This window comes from Seriola aureovittata, chromosome 17 (genome assembly GCF_021018895.1).
Source record: "Seriola aureovittata isolate HTS-2021-v1 ecotype China chromosome 17, ASM2101889v1, whole genome shotgun sequence".
Lineage (NCBI taxonomy): Eukaryota > Metazoa > Chordata > Actinopteri > Carangiformes > Carangidae > Seriola > Seriola aureovittata.
The window spans coordinates 21,964,671-21,987,556 of NC_079380.1; the positions used below are offsets into that span (position 1 = coordinate 21,964,671).

Genomic DNA, 22,886 nt, shown 5'->3' on the forward strand with positions numbered 1-22,886 from the left:
GTTTGGATTAGACACGTTGGTGATATCACCCTTTTAGTAATATGCCTGCATTATAGCAATCTTACAGCCAGACCTTATTGTCTGTGAAGTTTATAGAGGCACAGGATCCAACACAAATGGTGACCTGTGCTGCAGGGCATGGTTGAAGTTCTTTGGCAGCAGCCAGTGTTTTAATTCATTTACTTCACAGCGACGACTCCCCTTCACAGAATTCGCTTATTTCATACGCTTTGTTTCAGTAAATGTCAATAATTACAGTGGATTCATGAAGAAGTTTTGTTTTTCTTAAGGATTCACAAACACATCGGGTTTAGAAAGTTGTTTTTCCAGTGTTGCATCCCACTGAGCTTGTTTATCAGTCGCACTCCTGCACTTTCATTTAAACAGAGGAAATGTGACGTTTTAAATCACAACCTGTAATTACACTTTCAATATTCTCTATATATGGTATCTGTAAAATACTTATGGGTCTGTATATATACACAGGAAGAAGCAGAGGGACTTGGGAACTAAATTAAAGTATTTAATTGTTTTTTTTAAGTTATTTTCTGCTTTTTTTGCCTCTTTATTGTAAAAATGGTCGTGTGATTTGTTGTATTTATTAATGACTGTTTCTTAAAACGTGTGTCGTGCAGTTAAACCTCAGTAAAGTGTGTTTGTATCAAACTCTAAACTACATTTCTGTTCCCCAGTAGTTTATCGTCAAGACGTTATTTGAGTTTTGACTAATTTTGTTGTCGCTTCTTGTGTTTTGTAGAAATGTTACAGGATAAATTTACTCACAATAACTGAGAGAAAAAGTGACGTAATGTGTTGCAGCACATTGTTCGTTGTGTGTTGCGTTGTGTTATCGGGGGAAAAAAAGACACTTTTTGATGATGAAAAGAACTAAAAATGTCATTTCAGCTGGGATCATCCTGAGTTTTTACACAGTTTATTTCAGATGAATTAATTTTCAGTTCTATCAGGCTGTTCAATAGCCAGACACGTATCAATACTTTTCATTACAGCCATCTACAATTCAATGCAAAAAGTAAAAAATAAAAGGTCAAAAATAAAAACCACAAAAGCCACATTGTTTCATGTGTCATTAAATATATTCATTTGTGATAAACATAATATATTAGTATTACAAGACATTACACAACCATTTGCAATGGACACTGCTAAACATCATTTACAAGCCAATGTATAAACATGAGCAGATAATTATTCAGATATAATATTTATGGAGAGCGGGAGTCTGGTGGCGAGTACCTTTCATTACAAACGGCTGCAAAACGGGCTGAAATGCGTCGGTGCAGATGTGTTGGCAGAGACTTTATTAGCACGTTGTAAATTTTCAAATGCATACAGTATATGATGCACAGAGTACTGAGGTGTACCTGTGTGTCTTATTAGGTGTGGCCCTGCATACGTGTTAGTGTACTGGCTGTTTTTTGTGTATGTGTAAACTCAAAAGTCTCAGTGTGTGAGACTGTCTTTTCCATTTATTAAGCCTCTAGTATTTAAAACTCTGGTTAAATTCACATGGAGATAGATCTAGTTAATGTTTAACAAAACAACAACATAAAAAAAAAAGAAGAAGTAATACTATACAGCTATATAACATGTAGACAATCGCTCATGCCTTTTTGTCGAGTACCAAGTCTTGATAATGGAATCCAGTCGTCAAAAAGTGGCGTTGAGGTGACGGACGTTTGAACACGCGGCGTGCTGAACGCACTGCACAATAAAACATCTGTGATATCTCATCACTCCACAGGTTATTTTCCCACAACACTGAGTACTGTATACAAATTAAATGTGTACATAATTCACAATCATTGTTAGCTATCAGTCAGCTACAGTAAATAGTGAGCATGCAGTATGTCAGTGGTATGAGGATTGCTTGATAGGTCGATATTCTCTCTCTCTCTCTTTTCTTTCTTTCTATTTTTTTTTTTTAATTTTTCTTATTTTTTTTTAAATGAACGAAGTGAGAATCAATCAGCGCTCTCACTTTGCAGATGTTGGGGACATCCGCCTCACGTCTCCTGGAGAACCAACACTGTCTTCTGCACGTTTTCAACAGGACTGTCGCTGTCAATCAGACGCATCGGGCCACACAGAGCAAGTCATCAGTGAGGCAGCTTTTTGCATCATATGGTTCAGTATGGGATTCTTTTCTTTTTTGGATGCCACTCTAAAAAATAAAAATAAAAATAATAATAATAATAATAATCGTGAACATATCTCATATGTTCTAAAGGGGTTGACTAGTAAAAATAAGTGCATGGTTGACACGTCTACTCTACATCTAGCTGATGCTACGGCACCGTCTACTAAAAAATAAATGTCTATGTATGCACGTATGGTTACTTTACATTGCAGAGGTCACAACCACAACATAACTGCGGATATATATCGATAAGCGCCGAAACAAAGACTCGCATGTACTGAGATCATTATACAGAATGAGGAGAGGATCATTATGGCGTTCTGTTCCCACAACACTGAGGTAACACTCACATACGAGCAGGGAGCTCTCGGGCAGGATGGCACTCTCACCGCAGTTATAAACAATTTCACAATTTCACAATTTCTTTTTTTTCTTTTCTTTTTTTTTTGTGTGTTTTCGCTTCCAGTTGTTGAGAAAAAAGTTTCTTCAAAGTTTGGCAGGTTGCAAGATGCAGCCTTTGAACTGGACATAGATCCTCTGCAGACACAGAAGGGGTGATACAGTAGATGCATTGCTCTTTAAAACAACTGAAGGGACTTTTTAAAAAAACTAAACAAAACAAAACAACAGCATCATGGGTAAAATAGTCAGGATGTGACATATCTGTAACATTAGGTGCAAACTCTGCAATTACACGACAAAACAAACCTTGAAAGACGAACAGAAAAACTGTAGAATGAGCTCCTTCACAAAAGTTCCTAAAAAAAAACAAACAAAAAACACTAATCTCTTCGCTCCAACTCAGAGCAGCAGCACTCAGTCATTCCCCCATCTCTCCTACTTTTCACCTGTGTCTCTCTATCTTTTATTCTTCCAGTTTATTTATTTATTTATTTTTTTAATTCATCCATCCATCCTCTCCTCTTCCTCGCATTCAATCCCAGTAGAGGTGTTGTTTCGCCTCCACCTCCCCCTCAATCTCTCTCTTATTCTCTCCCCGCTACTTTTAGCACTTTCCCCTCTTGTCGCGCTGCTGGAACTTCCTCAGCCGGCGGCCCCACAGGTCCTTCCAGGGGATGAGCAGGCTCCCCTTGTCCGCCACCACGCCGCTCTGCCCGGGGGAGTCGTCGTCCGTGCCCAGGAGCAGGTACTTCCTCCCGGGCTTGATCTTGGGGCATTTGCAGGCCACGTCCTTCGCGCGCACCCACAGCAGCTGGTCCCCGCGGCGGATGCGGTGCTCACCTTGTTTGTAGACGGAAATGATGTTGACGGTGAACTTCCACCACTCGCCGGCTTTGTCTCCCTTCAGGACGTGCACTTGGACAGCTGGGTGGGGGAGAAGAGAGAAGCCAGGGTTAAATCACCTTTATGACCTTTATCACCTTTGTCGTGTAAGTTAAATTTTCAGCTCTAAAAAGTACTGAACTTGCTCCTGACTCGATGGAGGCGTGGGTCATAGACCGGGGACGACGAGGCTTGTTCGGCCTTGGAGGAGGGATTTGCTCTTCTTGGTTCCGGTCTAATTCTTGACATTTCAATGTAGAACCTGTGTTGTGCTTTGTTCTCCTGCAGTGCAAGTTTTAGTCTTTTTGGATTTAGCCCCTCCCCATGAGAGCTTGTTCGTGCGTTGGCCTCGGCTGGTCTGCTGCGTCCTAGTAGGTTGCCAAGTTATGTTTCAAAAGCAAAATGTAACTTTTCAATCAATCAATCAATCTGACGTCATGAAAACCAAGTCAGAGTAAAGTCGAGTCTTTTATCTCAGTCTCAAGTCCTCAAATTTGTGAAGTCATGTGACTCAAGTCGCCCACCTCTGGTTTCTAGCTGAAAGACAATAAGCGGTTGAAATAGAGGATTGTGGGTAATAAAGGTAAAGTAAGAAAGTAGATGATAAACGGTTTAAATCGCCAACAGTAATGGATAAAGGGTTAAAAATACTTTGCGAAGTGCTACAACTCTTATCTTCTGCTACTACTCGAACACTGACGGATCTGTGGGGTGAAAAAACGTCCTTGTGTTTAGAAAAACATCCATTTTAAAATAAATGCAAATGACCACGCTTGGATTCGACAGTGTTGATAAAGGGGTACGTGACTTCATCGCCAGCGTACATCAGACAAGGTTCGGGAACCGCTGTCATAAACTGTAACAGCCTCTTTATTCCAGAGTTGGCATCTGTGCGAGGCAGCAGACAGATGCCAACACTTTTATACAACATCGTATAAAACGTCCAATAAAAGCTGCTGTTTGAACGTGACCCAGAAATGGCTCCCCTCATCTCTGACCTCTGACCTTTTCCTCGCGCTCCTGAGCCACACGCCCTATTACGGCAACGGTTGTCATAGCAATTCCCCTCGCGATCACAAAAGCTTTCTGGCGGAGAACATCTGAAGAGCAGAGGAAAGCTTTTCCTTCAGGTGGCCAGGCAGCGTTATTTTTCTTTCTTTCTTTTTTTTTTGCAAAAAAATAAAAAAATAAACGGCCAAAAGAAAAAGTTTTATAGAAAAATGCCACATCTGCTAACAATATAACTTCTGAAACAGATCCTTTCCAATTGCTTAATCAGGTGCTAAAGTGGAGTCTGAACATTGACAACCTCGGGCTAAAACCGCGCTGAACCTGGGAACTATTGGAACACCACTTGTGGCAGATATTTTAATATCAGGAAATGAGTAAAGCTTCCTTTTGCAGAAGCTCCCCTGCACGGATTCTCCGTCCAACAAAGCAACCATTACTTCCTCACATTGATTGGAACAAGAGGTAAACAGCTGAAAGGCGACAGAGTTAATCTGTGCTTGAAGTGAAGTGCGTTAGCCCCCGTGGGTTCAGCCAGGAATGTGGAATTAACATGAAGGTGTGCAGAGAGGAAGAGGAGGAGGAGGAGGAGGGGGAGGAGGGGGAGGGAGGGTTCAGTTACAATTGTGAGAAGTAATTTAATCTGGAGACGATTGGATTAGATGATGGGAAACAAATTTTTATATTTGTCCATTTATCTATATATGAATCATTTATTGCTGAACCAGTCCCTGTGGTTTTTGTTGTGCACACAAGCTTCATAAAGTGCCAGGGCGTGGGTTTGCAAGTAAACAAAATAATTTGTAATAATAATAATCCAAACAGTAATTCCTTATTTTATTCTGATATCTGTGCAGGTTCGCCTTTTTCTTTGCCTTTCTGGCTGAACATGATCACTTTTGGTGTTCATCAGTCGTCCCCTTTTACTGCCAAGAATGAGGAGAACCGGAGGAGCGGGGTGTTTGAGTATGTGTGTCAATGCATGGCGTGAGCAAATTGCACACAATTTCAGAAGAAAGAAGGTTTGTTGGGCTGAGTAGAGCGAGCTCTCACAGCCCTGCCATTCAATGCAGCCCTCTCTCCTTCATCCAGACACATAAAGGGTGTGTGAGGAGGGGGGTGGGTGAAGAAGGAGGGGCCACTGTTTGTCTTCCCAGCCACAGAAAAAGTTCCAGGAGAATCAGGATGTGTTTCCGACCTCATGAGCTATCCGGGTTCTGCTCCCAGAGCTGCATCCAACTCCGCAGCGTGAGAATCCAGCGGAGATAGCGCTCTCCCTCTCCGGGCCGAGGGGACTCGGTTACGGCATCCAGGCCCGGTCTCTGTGTCAGTGTCTCTTTCTCTCTCAAGTGTGTTCTCAGTGTTTTTAAACACACACACACACACACCTTCTGCCCATTGGTTGGATCAGAAACAGACACGGGGAGAGAGACTGAGAGCGCGGGGTCAAACAATCTGTTACGAAATAGCGCACACTGTTTTGGTGAGACAGACGGCGGAAGGGGAGAGATAAGTGTTAGATGATCCCGCTCTTGCACAATGGCCGCCAGCTGAGCTCTCCCTCGCAGCCAAACTTCCCACTGGGTTTATCTTCTTTGGGCAGTGTGCTGCGGCTTGACACTGCATGCCACCAACAAGCGAGGGGCTAATGAAATTAGAGCTTGCTTAATTACCACACTGAGGCCCCTGTCCCCTCTGGTTATCAGCTGAGTGAATGATCAGGGGACCTGCTACCCTTGGGTGAGCACAGAGGGGTGGCTAAGAGAGGGAGGGGTGGGGGTGGAGGGGGGTCGTCCTGCCTTTGAGCACTACCCCGGAGCGTCGGTAAACACGCGGCCCTTTGATTCATTGTCCTCCTGGTGGCAGGGAGAGGGAGGGTACGTGTGTGCAGAGGAGGGTTTGAGGCGAGAATATAATCCCTTTGTGTCCGCCGTCTCCGTAGCTACGGCGCCGATGAAAAACAAAAATTGAATAAACAAAACATATTTCTTTCTCTCCGGGGGTGGCAATCCGTCACCGTCTGCCTAATTTACCACCTGTTTGTGCCCCGAGGAATGCTCGGTGCCGGCAGAGCGCACAACTGTGTTTAAACAGAGGGCCCCTTCCCGTGACCCCTGGGGGGGGGGGCCCTGCATCACCACTCACACATGGGGGGTTGTGGCCCCCCCCAAAAAAAAAGAACAGAGCAGAGACTCTGAGGCCCCCACAAAAGCAAGGCGACAGGCCTGAGAAATGAATTAGACCGAGGCAAAGGGGAACGCATGCTAAGCGATGATGTCTGCCGTGCTGCCGCGGCTCAGGCCGGATCATCTGCTTCCAGACTTTCTAGAGGAACTTCAGAGGAAACCAACAGGAAGCGCCCGCTTTGCTCGCATCAGCCCGGCTGATTTATAGACGCAGGGTCCGTCTCCGCTCTGACGATTAAGATTTAAGTCAATGGAAATATGAATAATGGCTACGTCCCCCCCCCCCCCCCCCCCGGCAAAATGAAACAAATGGCCTGAATTACCGTCGACTCGACCGTGAGGGGGAGTAAAATATGTTCGGCCATTTTTTTCTCTGTTGGATGCTGTTTTGAAAGTATATGAAGCGAGTTTCCCGACAGACAGTGGATGACGTTTCACTGACCTTAGAGGAGCTGAAAGCGTCAAAGGACGACTTTACATTAACTGTCCAATAAAAATCTATACGACACAAATGTTCTACAAGTTACTAATGATGCAGCTTTGAAAATGACAAGGAATTCGTAATAGTTTAACAAAGACAAATGTAGGTTGGGTCTCCAGAGGCGCGCTCTTATTGTCTTTTTAGTGGATACAATGCTTGCCAAGACTTGGCAGAGAGCAGAGTGCATCATGGGGAACACTGGATCTGCCTCAAAGGCTTTTTTTTTTTCTTCTTCTTCTTTTTTGGGTCTCTGTGGTTTACATATGTGGATCCATCGATAACAGATAAACCATTTTATTGCGATGATTAATGGTGCAGAAAATCCAAAGAGTGGAGTGGATCGTTTGCCATGTGGATGAGTGTGCAGCTACACAGTAGGGTAAAAAAACGTGTTCTCCCCCTGCCTCTGTTGCATACTTATATCCCCCTGTGTTGGAATCTACTCTTCTATTGTTGTGGTTTGTGGTTGACAGATAATGGACCCTGTATCATTAATCACTGATCCATCAAAACATCAAATTTCCTCTCCGTCTTCCAAGTTGTTGATTCGATCGACGCAACGTCTTAATACGTCGTTTCAGACCCCGTAACGTGATATTTATTTACCCGTCGCAACGCGGTCGGATGCATCTCAGCTGTGACTCTTGTTCTGTGTGGATTCGTGGACATAATGAAACGTGATGTGATTGCTGTGTGTTTTGGCTTCTCTCGTCGGTTTTGGGAGTTGCGCTAAAATGGATGAAACTTTATCCAGATGCCTGAGGCGGACTGCGCTGGACAAAGCACACTCGTGCATACTCCTGCAGCGCGCTCTTCTTCTTCTTCTTCTTCTTCTTCTTGTGCAAGTCTGCAGGGCGAGAGAAGAGGCCGTCCTCAACACAATTGAGGAGTTAAAAAATTAGTTGTGTGCTCAAATGGGTCAATCTTAGGACGCTGCATTTATTGAAGGTGTGTGTCCTAATTGGTGGGAGAATAAGCGTCGACGAAAGAATCAATAACCAGGTTTTATTACCTCTGCTGAGGACGTTGTGTTCACAATGTGTGCGTTTGTTTGTCCGCACGATGACACAAAAAGCACAGAACCGATTTGTGCTGAACTTGGTGGAGGGGTGGAGAATTGGCCAAGGAGGAACCCATTAATTTTTGGAGCAGATCCGGATCATTTCCTATGAATTTTTATTTATTTTTTTTCCTCTGGAGTCTGGTGTATGTCGTTTGACATTGGCCTTGGCGGAGATCTGAGCTGCTGCTTCTCCTGATTTATTTGAAGTGTTCTCTACGTTTTTTTTGGGGGGTTTTTTTTTTGGGTTTGTGAAATTTTGGGGAGTAAGTTCTGAAATAACTGTCATTACTGTCTCCCACCTGTTGTCCCGGTTACACAATCAGGAGACATGCCTGAAAGAATGCATAGAAAAGGTCAGGCTGAGGTACTGTCTTTTCCCCTGAACCCCGGTGAACCAGCCGAGGTTGAAACCGATCAGATTTTTAACTGTTTCAGGGGAATTCGTTCAAGGTTTAGTGGATAAACGATGAATCTCTCTCTGAGGTTTAAGCGTGAGCTCCTCTCACAAATTCTAACTCTTCATGCTCGGGTTAGTTTTAAATATCGCCCTCAGGAAATCAGCTTGCTTGAGTTGCCAGCAGCATTTTGAAAGAAAACCCCAACCGGTGCTGCTTCAAAATATCGAACAGTTAAATAAAGGCGGTATACAGTAGTGTGAAAAAGTTCTCTCCCTGTACTTTCAGCTGGCCAACAACCGCACTCCTTACAACAAATATCTGGAGAGGAGAGGGGCTGAATTTATAGACCGCTTTGACAAATATTCCTCGCTTGGTCCCAGATGTTTTATTGTGAAATTCTAAATGTAATTCCTGGGGATTTACATCAAGACCCTCAACTGAACCGCCGTGTAATTGCTCGTGCAGTTGCTCGACAACAGAAAAGCAAAAGGTATGTCACTGAAACACCTGTACTGTGGGATCAAATCAGCTGCATCAGCACTCGCACGGATCACTTATAAGTGACAGAATATTGGCCGACGGTCGGTTGCACATTTTGGAAAAAGGCTCAGTTTTCCGTGTCCGCGCGTCAAACCGATCCACTCTGGAGAGCGTTTCTGAAAAACCTTCTGTTTTTCAAAGGTGGGAACCGTCAGCTTTAGTGTGCCTGGAAGCTCGCATCACAGAGAGGAGAGATATGTTTTCATATTAATCCGCATTAGTGGACGTGACCTGAGGCCTGTGCGAGTAAACGATCGCTGAAACGCGGAGAGCAGCAGCAGCAGCAGCAGCAGCAGCAGCAGCAGGGTGTGGATTGGCCGCGCTCGCCATCTGATTAATTGAGACATCTGACCTCTTGACTGCTGGCTGACGTCTGGCAGCACACATTCCTGCGTATTGGACTCACTTACCGTAGTCTTTTTTACAGTACTTCTTCATGGTGATCTTCATCTTTCCCTTGGAAGCTTTACAGTGAGATTCACAATCTGGGAGGGGGGGGGGGGGGGAGAAAAAGGTGAGAGGGAAAGAGAGATGGAGAATTTAGGTTGTGGATTTCACCCTGTGTGAAACGCTTCTTATGACACATTAAGTGCGGATTCAGCCGGACGGGCTTCACATGTGGTATTGTTGTATTGTATTTGTGGCCCCGGGGTCTTAAAGATGCCTTCAAAGTGCCACTGTGAAACGGATTAAAGCTTACACAGATCCTCCTGTGTCTGTCAACACACTCCCAACTTTTCCACTGCAGCCTGCCTGCCGCCTCGTCAGTGTCCTGGCATGCATTGTGTGTGAGATCTCTGAGGTCACTCCCGCACAAAAGAGGGGTCACGAGGAAGGGGGGTGGTGGGGGGGGAATTAGCTAGTGACCTGCCCAAAATTAGCAGGGGGACCTTTTAGCAGCATCTCAGCCGCATGAGGCGAGAGAGTGAATACTTTAATGCAGGTCGAGGCTAAATGTTCGGTGCCCCCAATCCACCCCCCTGAGAAAGAAGCTCTCAGACTTATGATTAATGTCTGAGCAGTATTGCTTTTACAGTGTACCTGGGTTAGCACGCTGAAGGGCTTTATCGATGGCCACTGCTGTCGCTGCGCCAGGTACCTTTTGTAATGAGGCAGCCGGTGGTGGGACCAGAGGCCGACCTGAAAATTTAAATCATTTGTTCCCTCCACTTTTCCACTGACTGACACAAATTGGAACCAGATCATCTCCGAGTGTTGCCCCCCCACCCCACCCCCACCCCCCTCACCCCCACCCCCCCTCCCACTCCGCCTCTCCCAGAGCAATAAGCCTTGTGCTCTTTTCTAGGGGGGTGGGAAAGCTGGGCTGGGCAGTCTGAAGAGAAAGGAGGGGGCAGTTGAGAGAGAGGGGGGACCTTTCAGCTTGCCTGAATATGGACAAACTTCATTATTTCTTCCAGCCCTCTGTCCAGTCTTCCCCTTTCTTCCCCATTATACTCTGTGTGAATGAGGTTGCCTGGGTAATGATGGAGGAAGAAAAAAACGCCCCTCTCCTCCCTCTCTCAAAAAAAAAAAAAAAAAAAAGAGCGGTGTGGGATGAGGATCGAATTCATGTATGTAGAGAAAGCATTTCTGCTGGAATGCCCGGCCGCTGCTTTTTGCGGCGGCGGGAGAAATAAGAAAAGAGGAAATCCCAAAGTAAATGAATTTGACGAGTCCATATCAAGCACGCCTGATTTCCATGTAAATGAAGTGTTGAGGGCAGGAGGGGGAGGGGGGGCTCTTTATCTCCCGCTGGCCCCTGGGGGCCTTCATCATACCTCCCTTTGATAGCTGACGTTGCCCATTAGCCCCTTAGCGCAATCGGCGCAGTGGGCTGTTACACCCACAGCTCTCATTAAGGTCCAATCTCCTGCTGCGAGGACAAACGCCCCCTTTGTGCGTCGCTGCAGCAGTGCCACGTTCATTCTGCGGGGTCCCCGGGGACCACACTGCTCCTAATTTGGAGGGTGGTGTCTGTGTGGAGTTCCTGACAGGAGTCCAAACTCCTCACAGCCTCGGCAGCCACTATAGTATAAAAGTGGGACTCACAACAAAGCTCGGTGAAGTCAGTGGCGCCACTCTCGTCAGACGCTGATCGATGATCAGAGGTGACTCAGCCTGTTCACACAAACCAGTATCATGGTAAAACAAAGCGATATGCTGTGAATGAACAAATCAGCGGCTCGGGCAGCAGCTTTACAGCCTGTTTGCTCCCAGTTACGTTCAGGGAAAAGCCTTTAAAGACAGTCCCTGAAAATTATTTTTAACCTGCAGGTATATGTGGCTGTGATACGGAGACCCTCGTCAGAGCACATGAACAACAGGGTCCGACGGGGCTTCGCTGCTGGTGCGACCGGCCTTGATTGAAATACAAACTGGTGCAAATGAAGCATGTAATCAGATTAGGGCTGAAACCCTTGGGAGGCTGCAGGGCAGGCTGGGAATACAGGCAACGAGGCCACAGGGAGCACTGGAAAAATATCTGGAGTTCACATCAGCGGCAGTCAGACCTCACTGCTGTGCGTTTAATTTGACGAGCGATACAAGGAAGAGATGGAAAAACATGCATGTGCTAGAAATACACACATAATTACATATAAGGTTAAGCAGATATAATTATGATTACACGTGGGAACGGTTAATTTAGTTAATCTGTATGTAGTGATTAAAAAGAGATCCGTTCCACATTGATTAAATAACATTATAGAAATAAGAATTAAAGAGCAATACCACTAGAGCATGAAAACAGGAAGGGTCATAGAGATGTGTGTTTACTCACCTGACGGCTCCTCGTAGCTGGTGTAAGTTGCTGTAGGAGATGCAACTGGGATCTCTGTGACAAAGAGGAATAAATGCATGTTTCACATCATCATCATCACCATGTTGCAGTGACTGTAGCTTATGTGATGGTTACACCTATGAGAAAATACAGGAGCTCAATGTCCTTGTCTAAGAGCAGATTTTTCTTTTACCCCTGAGCGTGTGTGAATAAGTTCAGAGCATATATGAAAAACACGTGTGGATGGATTTAATAGGATGTCTTGTTGTACTGACGGTCGATTTTTTGACACACAGACCGTGCTGAGACTGTGTAACGAGAAAGCGAGTTTACTATTAATCTGATTGTAGTAGGTTGTAGGCGCAGAGAGCCAAGGCCGCCGCTCTTGTTAAAGTCAGAGCTGGCAGGGAGGTAGATATCACAAAAAATTTAATATCGCACTAAACCAAAAGACATTATCTCAAAAAAGTATATGAGAAAAACCAAATACAGTCCGCTCTTAAAAAACCAATTTCCTCCAATTTTTACACCACATTTGTTACCTTCTCTGCAAAATTGAAGAAATCCTGTTCCAGCAGGTTCACAGGTTTGAATTATTGTTGCGGATTCTGGCCAAACATATCACTCTGATTGTCGGTCCAAAGAGACCATGTCCAATTTCCACACGACTTTATCAGAAATGTCAACCCCAGTAACATAGTGGACAATTGTTAGTGTGTACACGACCTCCCAGACATCACCGTTATCTTATCTGTCCACGCCAGCCAGCTACTTGATGCTCCTAGCTAAAGCAGCTACTAGTGACCCATCTCTGTTTCTGTGAGGCGTTGGCGTTTATTGCCGAGGGGCCAGGAATCTGCAGGCAGCAGATACAGCCAATAAACATATCAGCCATCATTCCCTTGGACTCGTTCTGGGGATTTATTGTGAGACGGACCGTTAACGGTGTTGAAGGCTCACAAGGCCATGTTAGGCGAGCAGTAATGGTCTGTTTATCCAGGCTCTGGTTTAAACAGCCAAAAATCCATCTAAAATAATGGAACAGCGGTATAAAAATAACCCGAAGACGAGTGTGAGCCATGAATTCATGCATAGCAACATGTCCTGTTCTTTTCAGGTCTTGTCCTGAGGTAATTATCAGGATTTGTTATTGCTCATGAAGCCTGGGTATCAAAGCTTGGACTTATGATTTAGCTAAAGGTCTGGAATCACCCACAATTGGCGGATGTGCTCGTGGATACAAAATAAATCCACACAATTTTTCTTTTTGTTTTGTTTTTGCAGTTCAGTTCAACTTTGGTGAACTTTGACCCATGAATTTCTGCCGCTGACCAGCAGCGAGCCGTATTGACACAGTTGGCCTTTGTGGGAACATCCAGTTGGAGTTTCCTTAATAGCTCGTAGCTTATTAGCCGTGTTGCACCATCTACTCTTGTTTGACCTCGTCTGTCAGAGAGTAACCTGCTCCACAGAAGAGGAATGATTTTGCAGACAGTTACGAGAAACGAGACGCTGGTACAACTTTTTGTCCTGGTAAAGACCAAGCTAAACGGACAAGTTTGCTAACTGACCATTAGCAAGAGAGCTTCATTCTCCCTCCCCAGTAACTTTTTATTGAACTAAATGGTGTAAGATATTGAACAAACTGTTGGGGAGAAGTTGTGTTGTGAGTAACTAGCGACAGCGTGTTAGTGGTTAGCTCCCAGCTACAGCAGTTTACCAACTAGCACTGTGGGTATAGTCACTATATCTCAAGCTTCAAGAACCAAATATTTAGAAGACACACAGATTAATCTCACTGCCACCAACGTTCGGCTGTGACTAAGCCTTCGGTGTGTTTATATAGTTTATATATTGCAACGTGTGGTTTTATTTATAGGTAATAAAGATTAAGAACAATCCAGAAAAACCTTTTGGATTATCAAATTGTCAAAACACCCTGTTGGCTTGTGAATGCTACATTAGTCTCTTGTATAACGAGTGCTGCCTTGTTGATACCCATTAATTCATCTTGATGGCTTGTTAAAAAGTCAGGAACCATTTAAAAATGACCTTTGTTCCTGCAGACCTGATGGTTCGTTTATATATCTTTATAATAATCAATCAGGCCTGCAGTTATACTTGTTAATAAGTTGTTAATACATGAATTCACGTGTATTTTCTTGCACGATGACGCAAAAATGCAAGTTGAACAGGATTTATTCACAACTCAGCAAACCAAAAGTTTGCTTATTAATGTTTATAACTGATCTATAAAGCACATATAAATGATTTGTTAATCACTAATGAAACTCATTAGTGATTAGTATCCCTCACTAAAGCAGTTGTACCAGCTGCACTTGTGCTGTTAACATGAATTTAACCCCGTCATTGTGTGCAAAGGTGGCAGAAGTGGCTCTTACTGATGCAGGGAGCGATGGGAGAGCGGCTCTGCTGGTAGCCCTTGGCGCAGCGGTTACAGGTGATTCCTGTCACTCCGTCCTTGCAGGGGCATTGGCCCGTTGTCTGGTTACACGTCTTTCCTGCTGCTCCGACTGGGTGGCAGTCACATGCTACGGAAGGAGGGAAGAAAAATAAAAAGCACAAGAAAGTCAAGCTAGATCTTACCCGAGTAAATAAACAGTTGTGATTTGAAAAACGAAAACATGGGCAGTTTGCAAAATCTGAAAACAAATATCAGCTTCCAGATGAGTACAGCGCGTCTCTGGCTTGTCCTCTGCTGACTCTACATATTCCATACAATAAAAAACAAAGCTTAGCACTGAAACTTAGTGAGAAAAATCATTCACATTAGTCTTGGCTGTGTTTTCCTTCCAGACCATCACAGATGGGGAACTGGGCCTTGGACCAGCATAAAACCTCAATCAAATTACACTGCTTCACTCCACCCATAATGACCATAGGATTCTTCATTAAGTCTGCTCTGGAAGGCATGCACAAGAGTAAATAACTTGATTAATTGTAGTATTTCACTCTCACTGCACGGTATCGTTCGACTGTGTACATCGTAAAATGTATGGGGAATGTGTCGTGTCTGTTCCTGTGTGTGTGTGGTGTGTGTGTGTGTGTGTGTGTGTGTGTGTGTTAGCTGCTTAAGAGAGCCGGTTTTGTGTCCGCTGCATCGTAGTCATCAGACAGACTGTGTGCTCTTCAGATTGAGTTTCCAATGTAAAGCTTTCTGGCAAAGAGTTCCTTGCAAATTCGGCCTGAATAATGTTTCCTATTAATGGACGAGTGGAACGCACTTCAAAGTCTGTGTAAGCTGTTAGTTGGGAGGATCGCGAGTTAAATGTGAGAAATTTGTACTGTGTGTGTGTGTGTGTGTGTGTGTGTGTGTGTGTGTGTGTGTGTGTGTGTGTGTGTGTGTGCGTTCTGCCAAACATTTACCATAAAGCCAGTGTTTGAAGTGGAAGCCCAGCCTCCCTATTAGCCCTGCATGTGTTATATGTACCAGCAGAGTCATTTGAAATTTGCTTGAAGTGGTCCAGTAGAGGTTGGAGTTACTTTTAGTTTGAATTTATGGAGCTTCATGAACATAACAAGATCCTTATTAAATTTAGAAAAAAAAAAAGAAGAAAAAAGGTCTTTTGTTTTTCTTCTACTTGAAATTAAATCAAATGCTGAAAGTTTTAGGGATTCAATATATTTCCTACATTGTTTACATTGAAATGAGGGAAGGGCTTTTTAATGGAAACCACAAACACGATGAAATAACGCAGCTAACAATAAAACCAAACAATGAAATGGCAGAGCGGTGACACTCTGCCACTGTACAGTTTATCTACCAAAAATCAATGAAATACAAAATCTGTAAAATAAAGTGTCTGATTTGTTTATTCGAAAGCTTTTAAGAATAATATTTCAGGACGGAACCAGAACCTCCAACACTAACTAAGGTCTGTGCTGACTTATTAAAGCAATAGCAAAATATGCTAATTAGCTTTCTTGCTGAGGATTAGATGAAGGAGTTCGACACCACTCGTATCCGTCCAGTAGATAAAAAGTCAAACTCTAATTTCTAGGTTCATTTGTAAAAGTGGTTTTATTTGTAATAACATCAGTTACTAAAAATGCAGCTTTGAAGCGGCGTCTTAGCGTAGATGCTGTAGCATCGGTGATAAAGCAAAGAGCGACTGACTTTCAGCAGGAGTGTGATTTACCAACTGGCTCCGCTGATCGTGGAAAAGGACGCACACATCCCATGATTGACAGTGATAGACAGATGGTTCATCCAATCACCTACCAAGTATTTTTGAAAGCGGCTGCACTTTCCCAAACAGTTTCCCAGCGAAGCCTACGCAGATGGTTCTGTCTAACAAACCATCTGGTGCGTCAGGTTACTGATGAGGAGATCAACACGAAGAGTTGTTTTTGTGCCTGAAACTGCATGAATCGCAAAAATTGGAGATGTTTATTATCTCAAGAAAGAAACCAGCCTGTTAGCCCACAGAGCAGAATTAGCTGTTAGTTCCAGCAATCTGGTTTAACTCTGAACAGTAACAGCAAGTGGCTAGAAGTGAAAATGTCCAAATATAAACTATTATAACTTTGTGAAAACGTGCTTTCTGCCCCAGTGTCGTGTGCTTGATTATTTGTAGTGGAAGATGATTTGTAGTGAGAAACTAGCCTCCACATGATGTCATGACTTTGGCAGCTGGTTAGCTTAGCTTAGCATATTGCTCCAAGCCAATAAATAGTCTTGCACAAAACCTCCCTGTAAAAATGTAATGTTCATTTTTACACCTTGGTCTTTCTTTAATCATAAAAAGGTATAACATGTTAATCACTTAGTGTTGCTAACAGAGCTAGGCTAGCTGTTTGCAAGTTAGCAGCTAGCTAAATTAACTAAAAGCTAACCAGCTGCTGGCTGTAGCTTCATATTTAATGCACACACATGAGAGAGGTATCGATCTTTTCATCTCACTGTAAAGATGATAGACGGAATAAAGTTTATAAAACAATAAAATATCAGATTCCTGCTTTATTTATTTATTTATTTATTTATTTTCAAAAACCTGATGACAGATAGACTGACTGTATTTCTTACTGCAGTCTCAACATCCCCCAACTATCCCCTCCCCTCCCCCCAGTCCTACGAGCTGGAAACATTTATTAATTTCAACCTGCAGTGGGGGGCCTGTGGAGATGAATGTTTGCTGAGGAGTTTGGGGGGGGGGGGGGTGCAGTGCAATGAACCGTGTACCAGCTTCATCTCAGTGGACTTGCTGTGCCTAGTTAAAGGCTTAAACTGCCAAACATACGACGGGACCGGGAAAAAAACAAACTGTTAGGGGTGGAGTGGGGGAGGGGGGGGGGTGCGGGGGGAGGAGGCGTGTGCACTGCGGTTCTCCAAGAGCCATGTTTACACTGCGCTTGATGAGGGGTGAAGTTGTTAATCTGGGAAATAAAGCATGAGGCATTCCACACTGCCACTGGAGATGTAGGCGCTGCCGTGTGCTGCAGAGGAGCCATTTTTTTCATTAAAACCTCCAACTATTAAGTGAATTGTTGAGAGGACATTTTGTTGAGATGTGGAGTGTTAGGGAAGGAGAAGGGGGCGAGGGGGGGAATGAAAGCAGACTTCTTCCTGGCTGTGTTGGCGCGGCGCTGTGTTTCCTGTCCAACAACAGCAGAGTGGGATGGTTGGCTGATTTGAACAATAAATATAGCGACTTGTAACTGATGTCACATCGCCCTGTTTTTGTCACCTGAGGAGAAAAGCAGCAATCAGGGTGTTTGGGTTCGACTCCGGAGCAACGAGCTGGGTGTGTGGAGGGGCGAGGGGCGGGGGGGCATGGGGGGGGGGGGCTTCAAGCGTTCAGGTTACTGCTCCAGCTGTTTGGAAAGCCTTTTGCAGAGATCTATGGATGTTGCCACATCATTAGGCAAAGTGAGGACCTCTGTTACACTAACCTGTTCCCAGCCCCCCCCCCCCCCCCCCCCCCAGAGCACTCCCCAAATATAGCTTGTGAAAATGTTTAGGCTGGCAGGGTGAAACAATGCTGCAAAGAAGCCATTTGTCATTTCTGAGTTCAGATGATCTATCAAGCTTATGTTGAGCAGAACACCGCCACATGCAGTAAATCGATCCCTGCGCTCCGTTTGACAGTGATCTCTGACTGTCTCTGATGTAACAATAAAAAAAAAAAAAAAAGAATTTAAAAAAGCCGTGTTGCTCATACCTCTGCTCTTATTTCATGCAACTTGAGTGAGTCAGAGTGAATTAAAAGGGGGAAGACTGGCACGCTGTAGGAAATATCATGTTGCTGTTTCCGTGTTTAAATCGGCAGCGGTGTGCCAAAGATGTGGGGCGCAGGGGGGGCGGGACGGGAGGATAGGCATCCTGAGACCCTGTAAGCAGCCAATCACAGCTCAGCGGAGGCTGTGGCTGGAGACCACAATATGTGCATCTGCTCAAAGTCACTCGTTTGTCATTAGTATGTGGTAAGAGATGTAAAAGTACGCTGGCATCCTGTAATATTGTCTGTTTACTGGTGATTTTTCAGATGTGAACAGACCATAAACAGACTCCCCCTCAAAAAGCAGCCGCCTCTCTTCGATAAGTTGTTGTTATCCTTGTCTGCTCTCTGTGTTTGATATGTCATTAACAAATAATCAGGATCATGTCGGGCAATAACATCATTGTTTGTGTGTTCGTTTCTCTCCCGCAGCCAAGTACAGGTGTAGATATGTACAAGTATTTTGCGCGTCTATGGGATATTTTGCCCGTGAGCGTTTAGACAGCGTGATTGAGTGACAGCAGCGTGTTTGCTCGGGGCCTCGGAGCCTCCGTCTTTACTCCCCGAGGAGCTCAGAGACAGAAGGAGCTCGGCTTTTGTCTCCCCGCACATTAATCCTTGGCAGCTTCGGTCTCAAACCTGACGTATGTGCTCACACCTGTGTGTGTGTGTGTGTGTGTGTGTGTTGTGAGGGACGATTAGCGAGTTGTTTCCACTGCTCCGCCGCTCAGTGCATCAGCTCACACCTCTGTTCTGTTTGTTATGTTTGTCTTGTCAGGGATCCACGCAGGACCTCAAATAGTTTGGGAGCTGCACGGGTCAGTTCACTGACACCAAGACAGCTGGGCGCTTTTCTCTAACCTTCTTCTTTTTTAAACCCTTTAATACCTCAGGTGTGAAACCGCGCACAGTGAATGATGTATGTATGAATCACCACCCAAACTTTTAGAAAACAGTGGTGAATCTATCGCCAATTCTTTTCTTTAACCCTCTGAAGTCGATGGATGTTTCTGTGAATATGTTTGCGATAGCACAGAATCTGTAGACTCTAGAGATCATACGTGACTCACAGCTTCTAAAATTTGGCTAAAGCAGAGTGACAGACAAACACTACAATTCATTTTAGGCTTTCATTATCCATGTATCTACTATCTTACTCATATATTGCACAATTTCTATGACTCTGGAGACTTTGGTAAACCCGTTTCAAGCACCAAAACAATCCATCCACGGCAGTCAAAGTTTGTTTTCACAAGATATTTGAAGAACTTTTAAAAACTAGGCTTCAACTTTTCAGCATTTGGGCCAAAAGATCTGTTTACACAGTGAGGGGCCTCGTTATGGAGAGAGCTGAGATTGTTCTGAAGATTGTGCTATAAAACACTTGGGTATTATGTGATATGCACACACCCTTTTAAAGGTGAATTTAAGAAATAATGTGGAAATGGAGAAAATGCCCTTTGACCTCAGAGGGTTGAAGTGTAAGTTAAAGTCAGGTTTTTTTGTTTTACCTGCAGGAGATTCAGATCAGCGCCCTCCCAGTTTAGAGAAGCAGCTGGGAAGCTGAGTGATGTGCTGCCGTGGATGAGGCCAGCTGCAAAAACGTTACGCTTTCTTTTGAATATTTTCACCTCTTTATCTTGCTGTCGAACACTCCTTTACTTTGGAAAAACATTCAGAGGGGAATTCAAATTTAAGTTTGACTTTTACCAACGAAACAAATGGATGTAATCGCGTCCGGCCCGTGTCGTATCCTGTTACCTTTGCAAGCTCTCCGGTGAGAGATGGACTTGGTCATGTCCCTGTAGTAGCCCTCCTTGCAGTAGTGACAGTGGCGTCCCGCTGTGTTGTGGCGGCAGTTGAGGCAGACCCCGCCACTCCTCCGGCCTGACAGCTTGTACAGCTCCATGTTGAAGCGACAGCGGCGGGCGTGCAGGTTACAGTGGCAGGCTGCGCAGAGACACACACACACACACACACACACACACACAGACAGACACTGAATTATCACACCAGAACTCATTTTGCAAAGGACGTCTGAAGTGAATAAAACATTGACCGCTCAGACTTTAAGCAATCCCATGTGTCGCTGTTGTTATGTGAAAACCACGTAACTCCAGTTCCCTCTATTTGCATGGTTACACAGTCCCTGTCATCTGAGAGACTCGTGAAACCAAATGCAGTGTCATCAAGTCGGGGAAAAAAAAAAAACAGCGCTGTTTTTCTTAGCTCCTGAAAATTGGACCTTTTGGAAACATGAGCCTGTTATCTGACAGTGATGAACTCGGCGCACAGTGTTTACAGACCTTCCAGTTTGCGGTTGTGGTTCGGAGCCAAATGCAGTCAGTTGAGATCCTGAGAAAATGCATTAACTTGAAAGAGGTAATGAAGTCTCAATCTTCCGCTATGAGTTTCATATTAAGACAACAGCTTATTGAAACAAATGGCGTAACTAGCTTGGCCCGCTTCGCTCTGGCCTGAGAATAATGGAGCCTCTAAAAGAAACGTCCCGGTTCAGGCTCTCTTTCACTTGGCCACCTGCTTGTGAATTTAACCTCTGAACCCTGGTGATGTCAGGCAGGAAAATGCTCTTCCGCTCTCCCACACATCTGAGAGACTGGCGTGTTCTGTGATTTATTGTTATTGCTATTTTCACTCGTTAATATTGACCTTGAAGTTCATATTCCTCACGCACTGATTTCAGGCTGTTGCCAAGTTGTCTCATATGGAAACGTTCAATATTGAGAAACAAAAAATAAACCACAAAGTCAAATCATTCTCATAATTATTTATCATATTTATTTTCATAATGGATTTTTTGTTTTGTTTTTAAAACGTTCATTTACAAGTGTTTTTATTTTATAATTTCACCCTCCCCCTACGGCTTCTTATGCTAGCAAGCTCAACAATTTCTATCAAATTTAGCTTTAGTTAGCGCCTATAACGTACGTAACAATACCAACATGTAAAATCTAACTGTGTGCAGCACTGCCATGGACTTTCTGCTGTCAATAATCCCTGTCACATGATTGATCAGGACCTGTGAGGTTTTGTGTGCCGATACGTAATTACTGGCCGTGGATTTAGTGTTAGATTCTTCCAGGTCATTGTTGCTCATTGTTTCTACAAGCCTAGCTGCTTTATTACTTTGGCTAGGATGCAAGCTTGGGTTGTTACTTAGCATCGTAGTGAGAGAGAGAGCGTTAGCGGTGTTAGCTTGCTCACAGAGTCGTTTGAGGGACATCAGTTGAAACATTGCAGAGCTAACATTAGCTTCTGCTGTTATCTTCGATCTTACAGCAGCATCTCACTTTAACTCTCTGTTGTTGTTGTTGTTGTAGCTAACAGGAGCTAACTGGCTAAATTTGATGGAGCGTGCTAGCTTAAGATGCAGGGGGGGCATGTGATTAGCTCAAAGGTTGAGGGGCGGGTTGACAAACACCGCTGTTGGCTAAGAAGACATGAAATAAAAAGTGACACAATCAAATGAGAAGTAATTGAGTCCTTATAAAACTGCTATGAAAATAAAAATAATTTCCCTAATTTTTAGTCTAAATTTTAGTTTTCACTGATTGTTTAAGTTATATATTAATTTTTACACAAATAATATTCGTTTAATTAATATTGAGCACATTGGGGCTTCATAATCTCTACTGTCACCATCCTCATGTTACTGATGTTTTGTCTTTTATTTTGCTGAACCGAAGCACATACCGTTCAGATGAGCAGCCCCTCACCGTCCCTCACCTTCCTCTAATCTCTGCGCCGGTCTTAATGTTATTAGAGGGAGATGGAGCCGATAAGACTCGTCACATATGCTTCAAGTTCATCAGCGGTCTGAATCACGTACAAACCAACTCACACCTGCCATGAGGGACCAGAGCTGGCAGGTGGTTGGGATTCAGAAACACACTCCTTCTGAATGGGGGGCCCAGATATACACACACACACACACACACACACACACACACACACACACACACACACACACACAGAGGTGTTTGGCAGCTGTCACAGGCTTATCTCCCACACTTCCCTCCCAGGGCTGATTCAACACACACTACACCAAGCTTTGAAGAACTCTCTCTCTTTCTCACACACACACACACACACAAACACACACACACACACCCTCACCCTCCTCCCTTTCCCTCTCACTCTTTACTGCTTTCTTATCCCAGATGTTATCTCCACTTAAGGGAAGTGTGAGGGGGAAAATGCAGCGGGGCCTTTCTTCATGAATAGGAAATGGAATGCTGTTGGTGTTTTCTGGGTCGGATGCTGGTGCTGTTCTTTCATCTTCCAGAATATTTGGACGCAGACGTGTTTATTATTACGCTTCATCCGTCGCTTCAAAGGACACGATTACCTTTTTTCGAAAACAAAACAAAAGGTATAAATGTACCTTTCTTTTACGTGCGCGTGACGGCGTCATGAGACTAATAAACGCTATCTGCCCAGCTGTCCTCGGGTCCTTCTAATGAACGCTGTGCTATCTCATCCACACATCCTCGCGCTGCTCACACAGTTGTCCAGCAGTGACAAAAGCGCGAGCGCAGATAAGCCGCGTTAAGAGCAACAGGCTGCCAGCATCTGTCACATGCCAAATAACTGAGTGTGCACGTACCATGGTAAAAGTCTTGGGGGGGGGGGGGGGGTGCAGGTAAACCGCTCAGTCACAAAAACACAGTGTTCCCAACCATGACCTCACATGGACACCATCACTCGTGATCCAAATGTGGTTTGT

The 22,886-nt window shown here is 44.3% G+C and overlaps 1 protein-coding gene across 4 annotated transcripts in view; it reads right to left on the bottom strand.

Annotated features, from left to right (window-relative positions):
- Positions 1–917: 917 nt before the first annotated feature.
- The window catches only part of ntn1b (netrin 1b), a 44,170-nt gene continuing 22,201 nt past the window's right edge, over positions 918–22,886 (bottom strand). For all 4 annotated transcript variants that reach the window (XM_056401284.1, XM_056401281.1, XM_056401283.1 and 1 more), the window contains 5 exons: positions 19,901–20,089; positions 14,303–14,452; positions 11,901–11,954; positions 9,532–9,606; positions 918–3,487 (listed from right to left, as the gene is read on the bottom strand). In XM_056401284.1, coding sequence (XP_056257259.1) covers positions 3,168–3,487; positions 9,532–9,606; positions 11,901–11,954; positions 14,303–14,452; positions 19,901–20,089 — 788 coding nt within the window. In that variant the 3' untranslated portion in view covers positions 918–3,167. The remainder of the gene's footprint in view (positions 3,488–9,531; positions 9,607–11,900; positions 11,955–14,302; positions 14,453–19,900; positions 20,090–22,886) is intronic.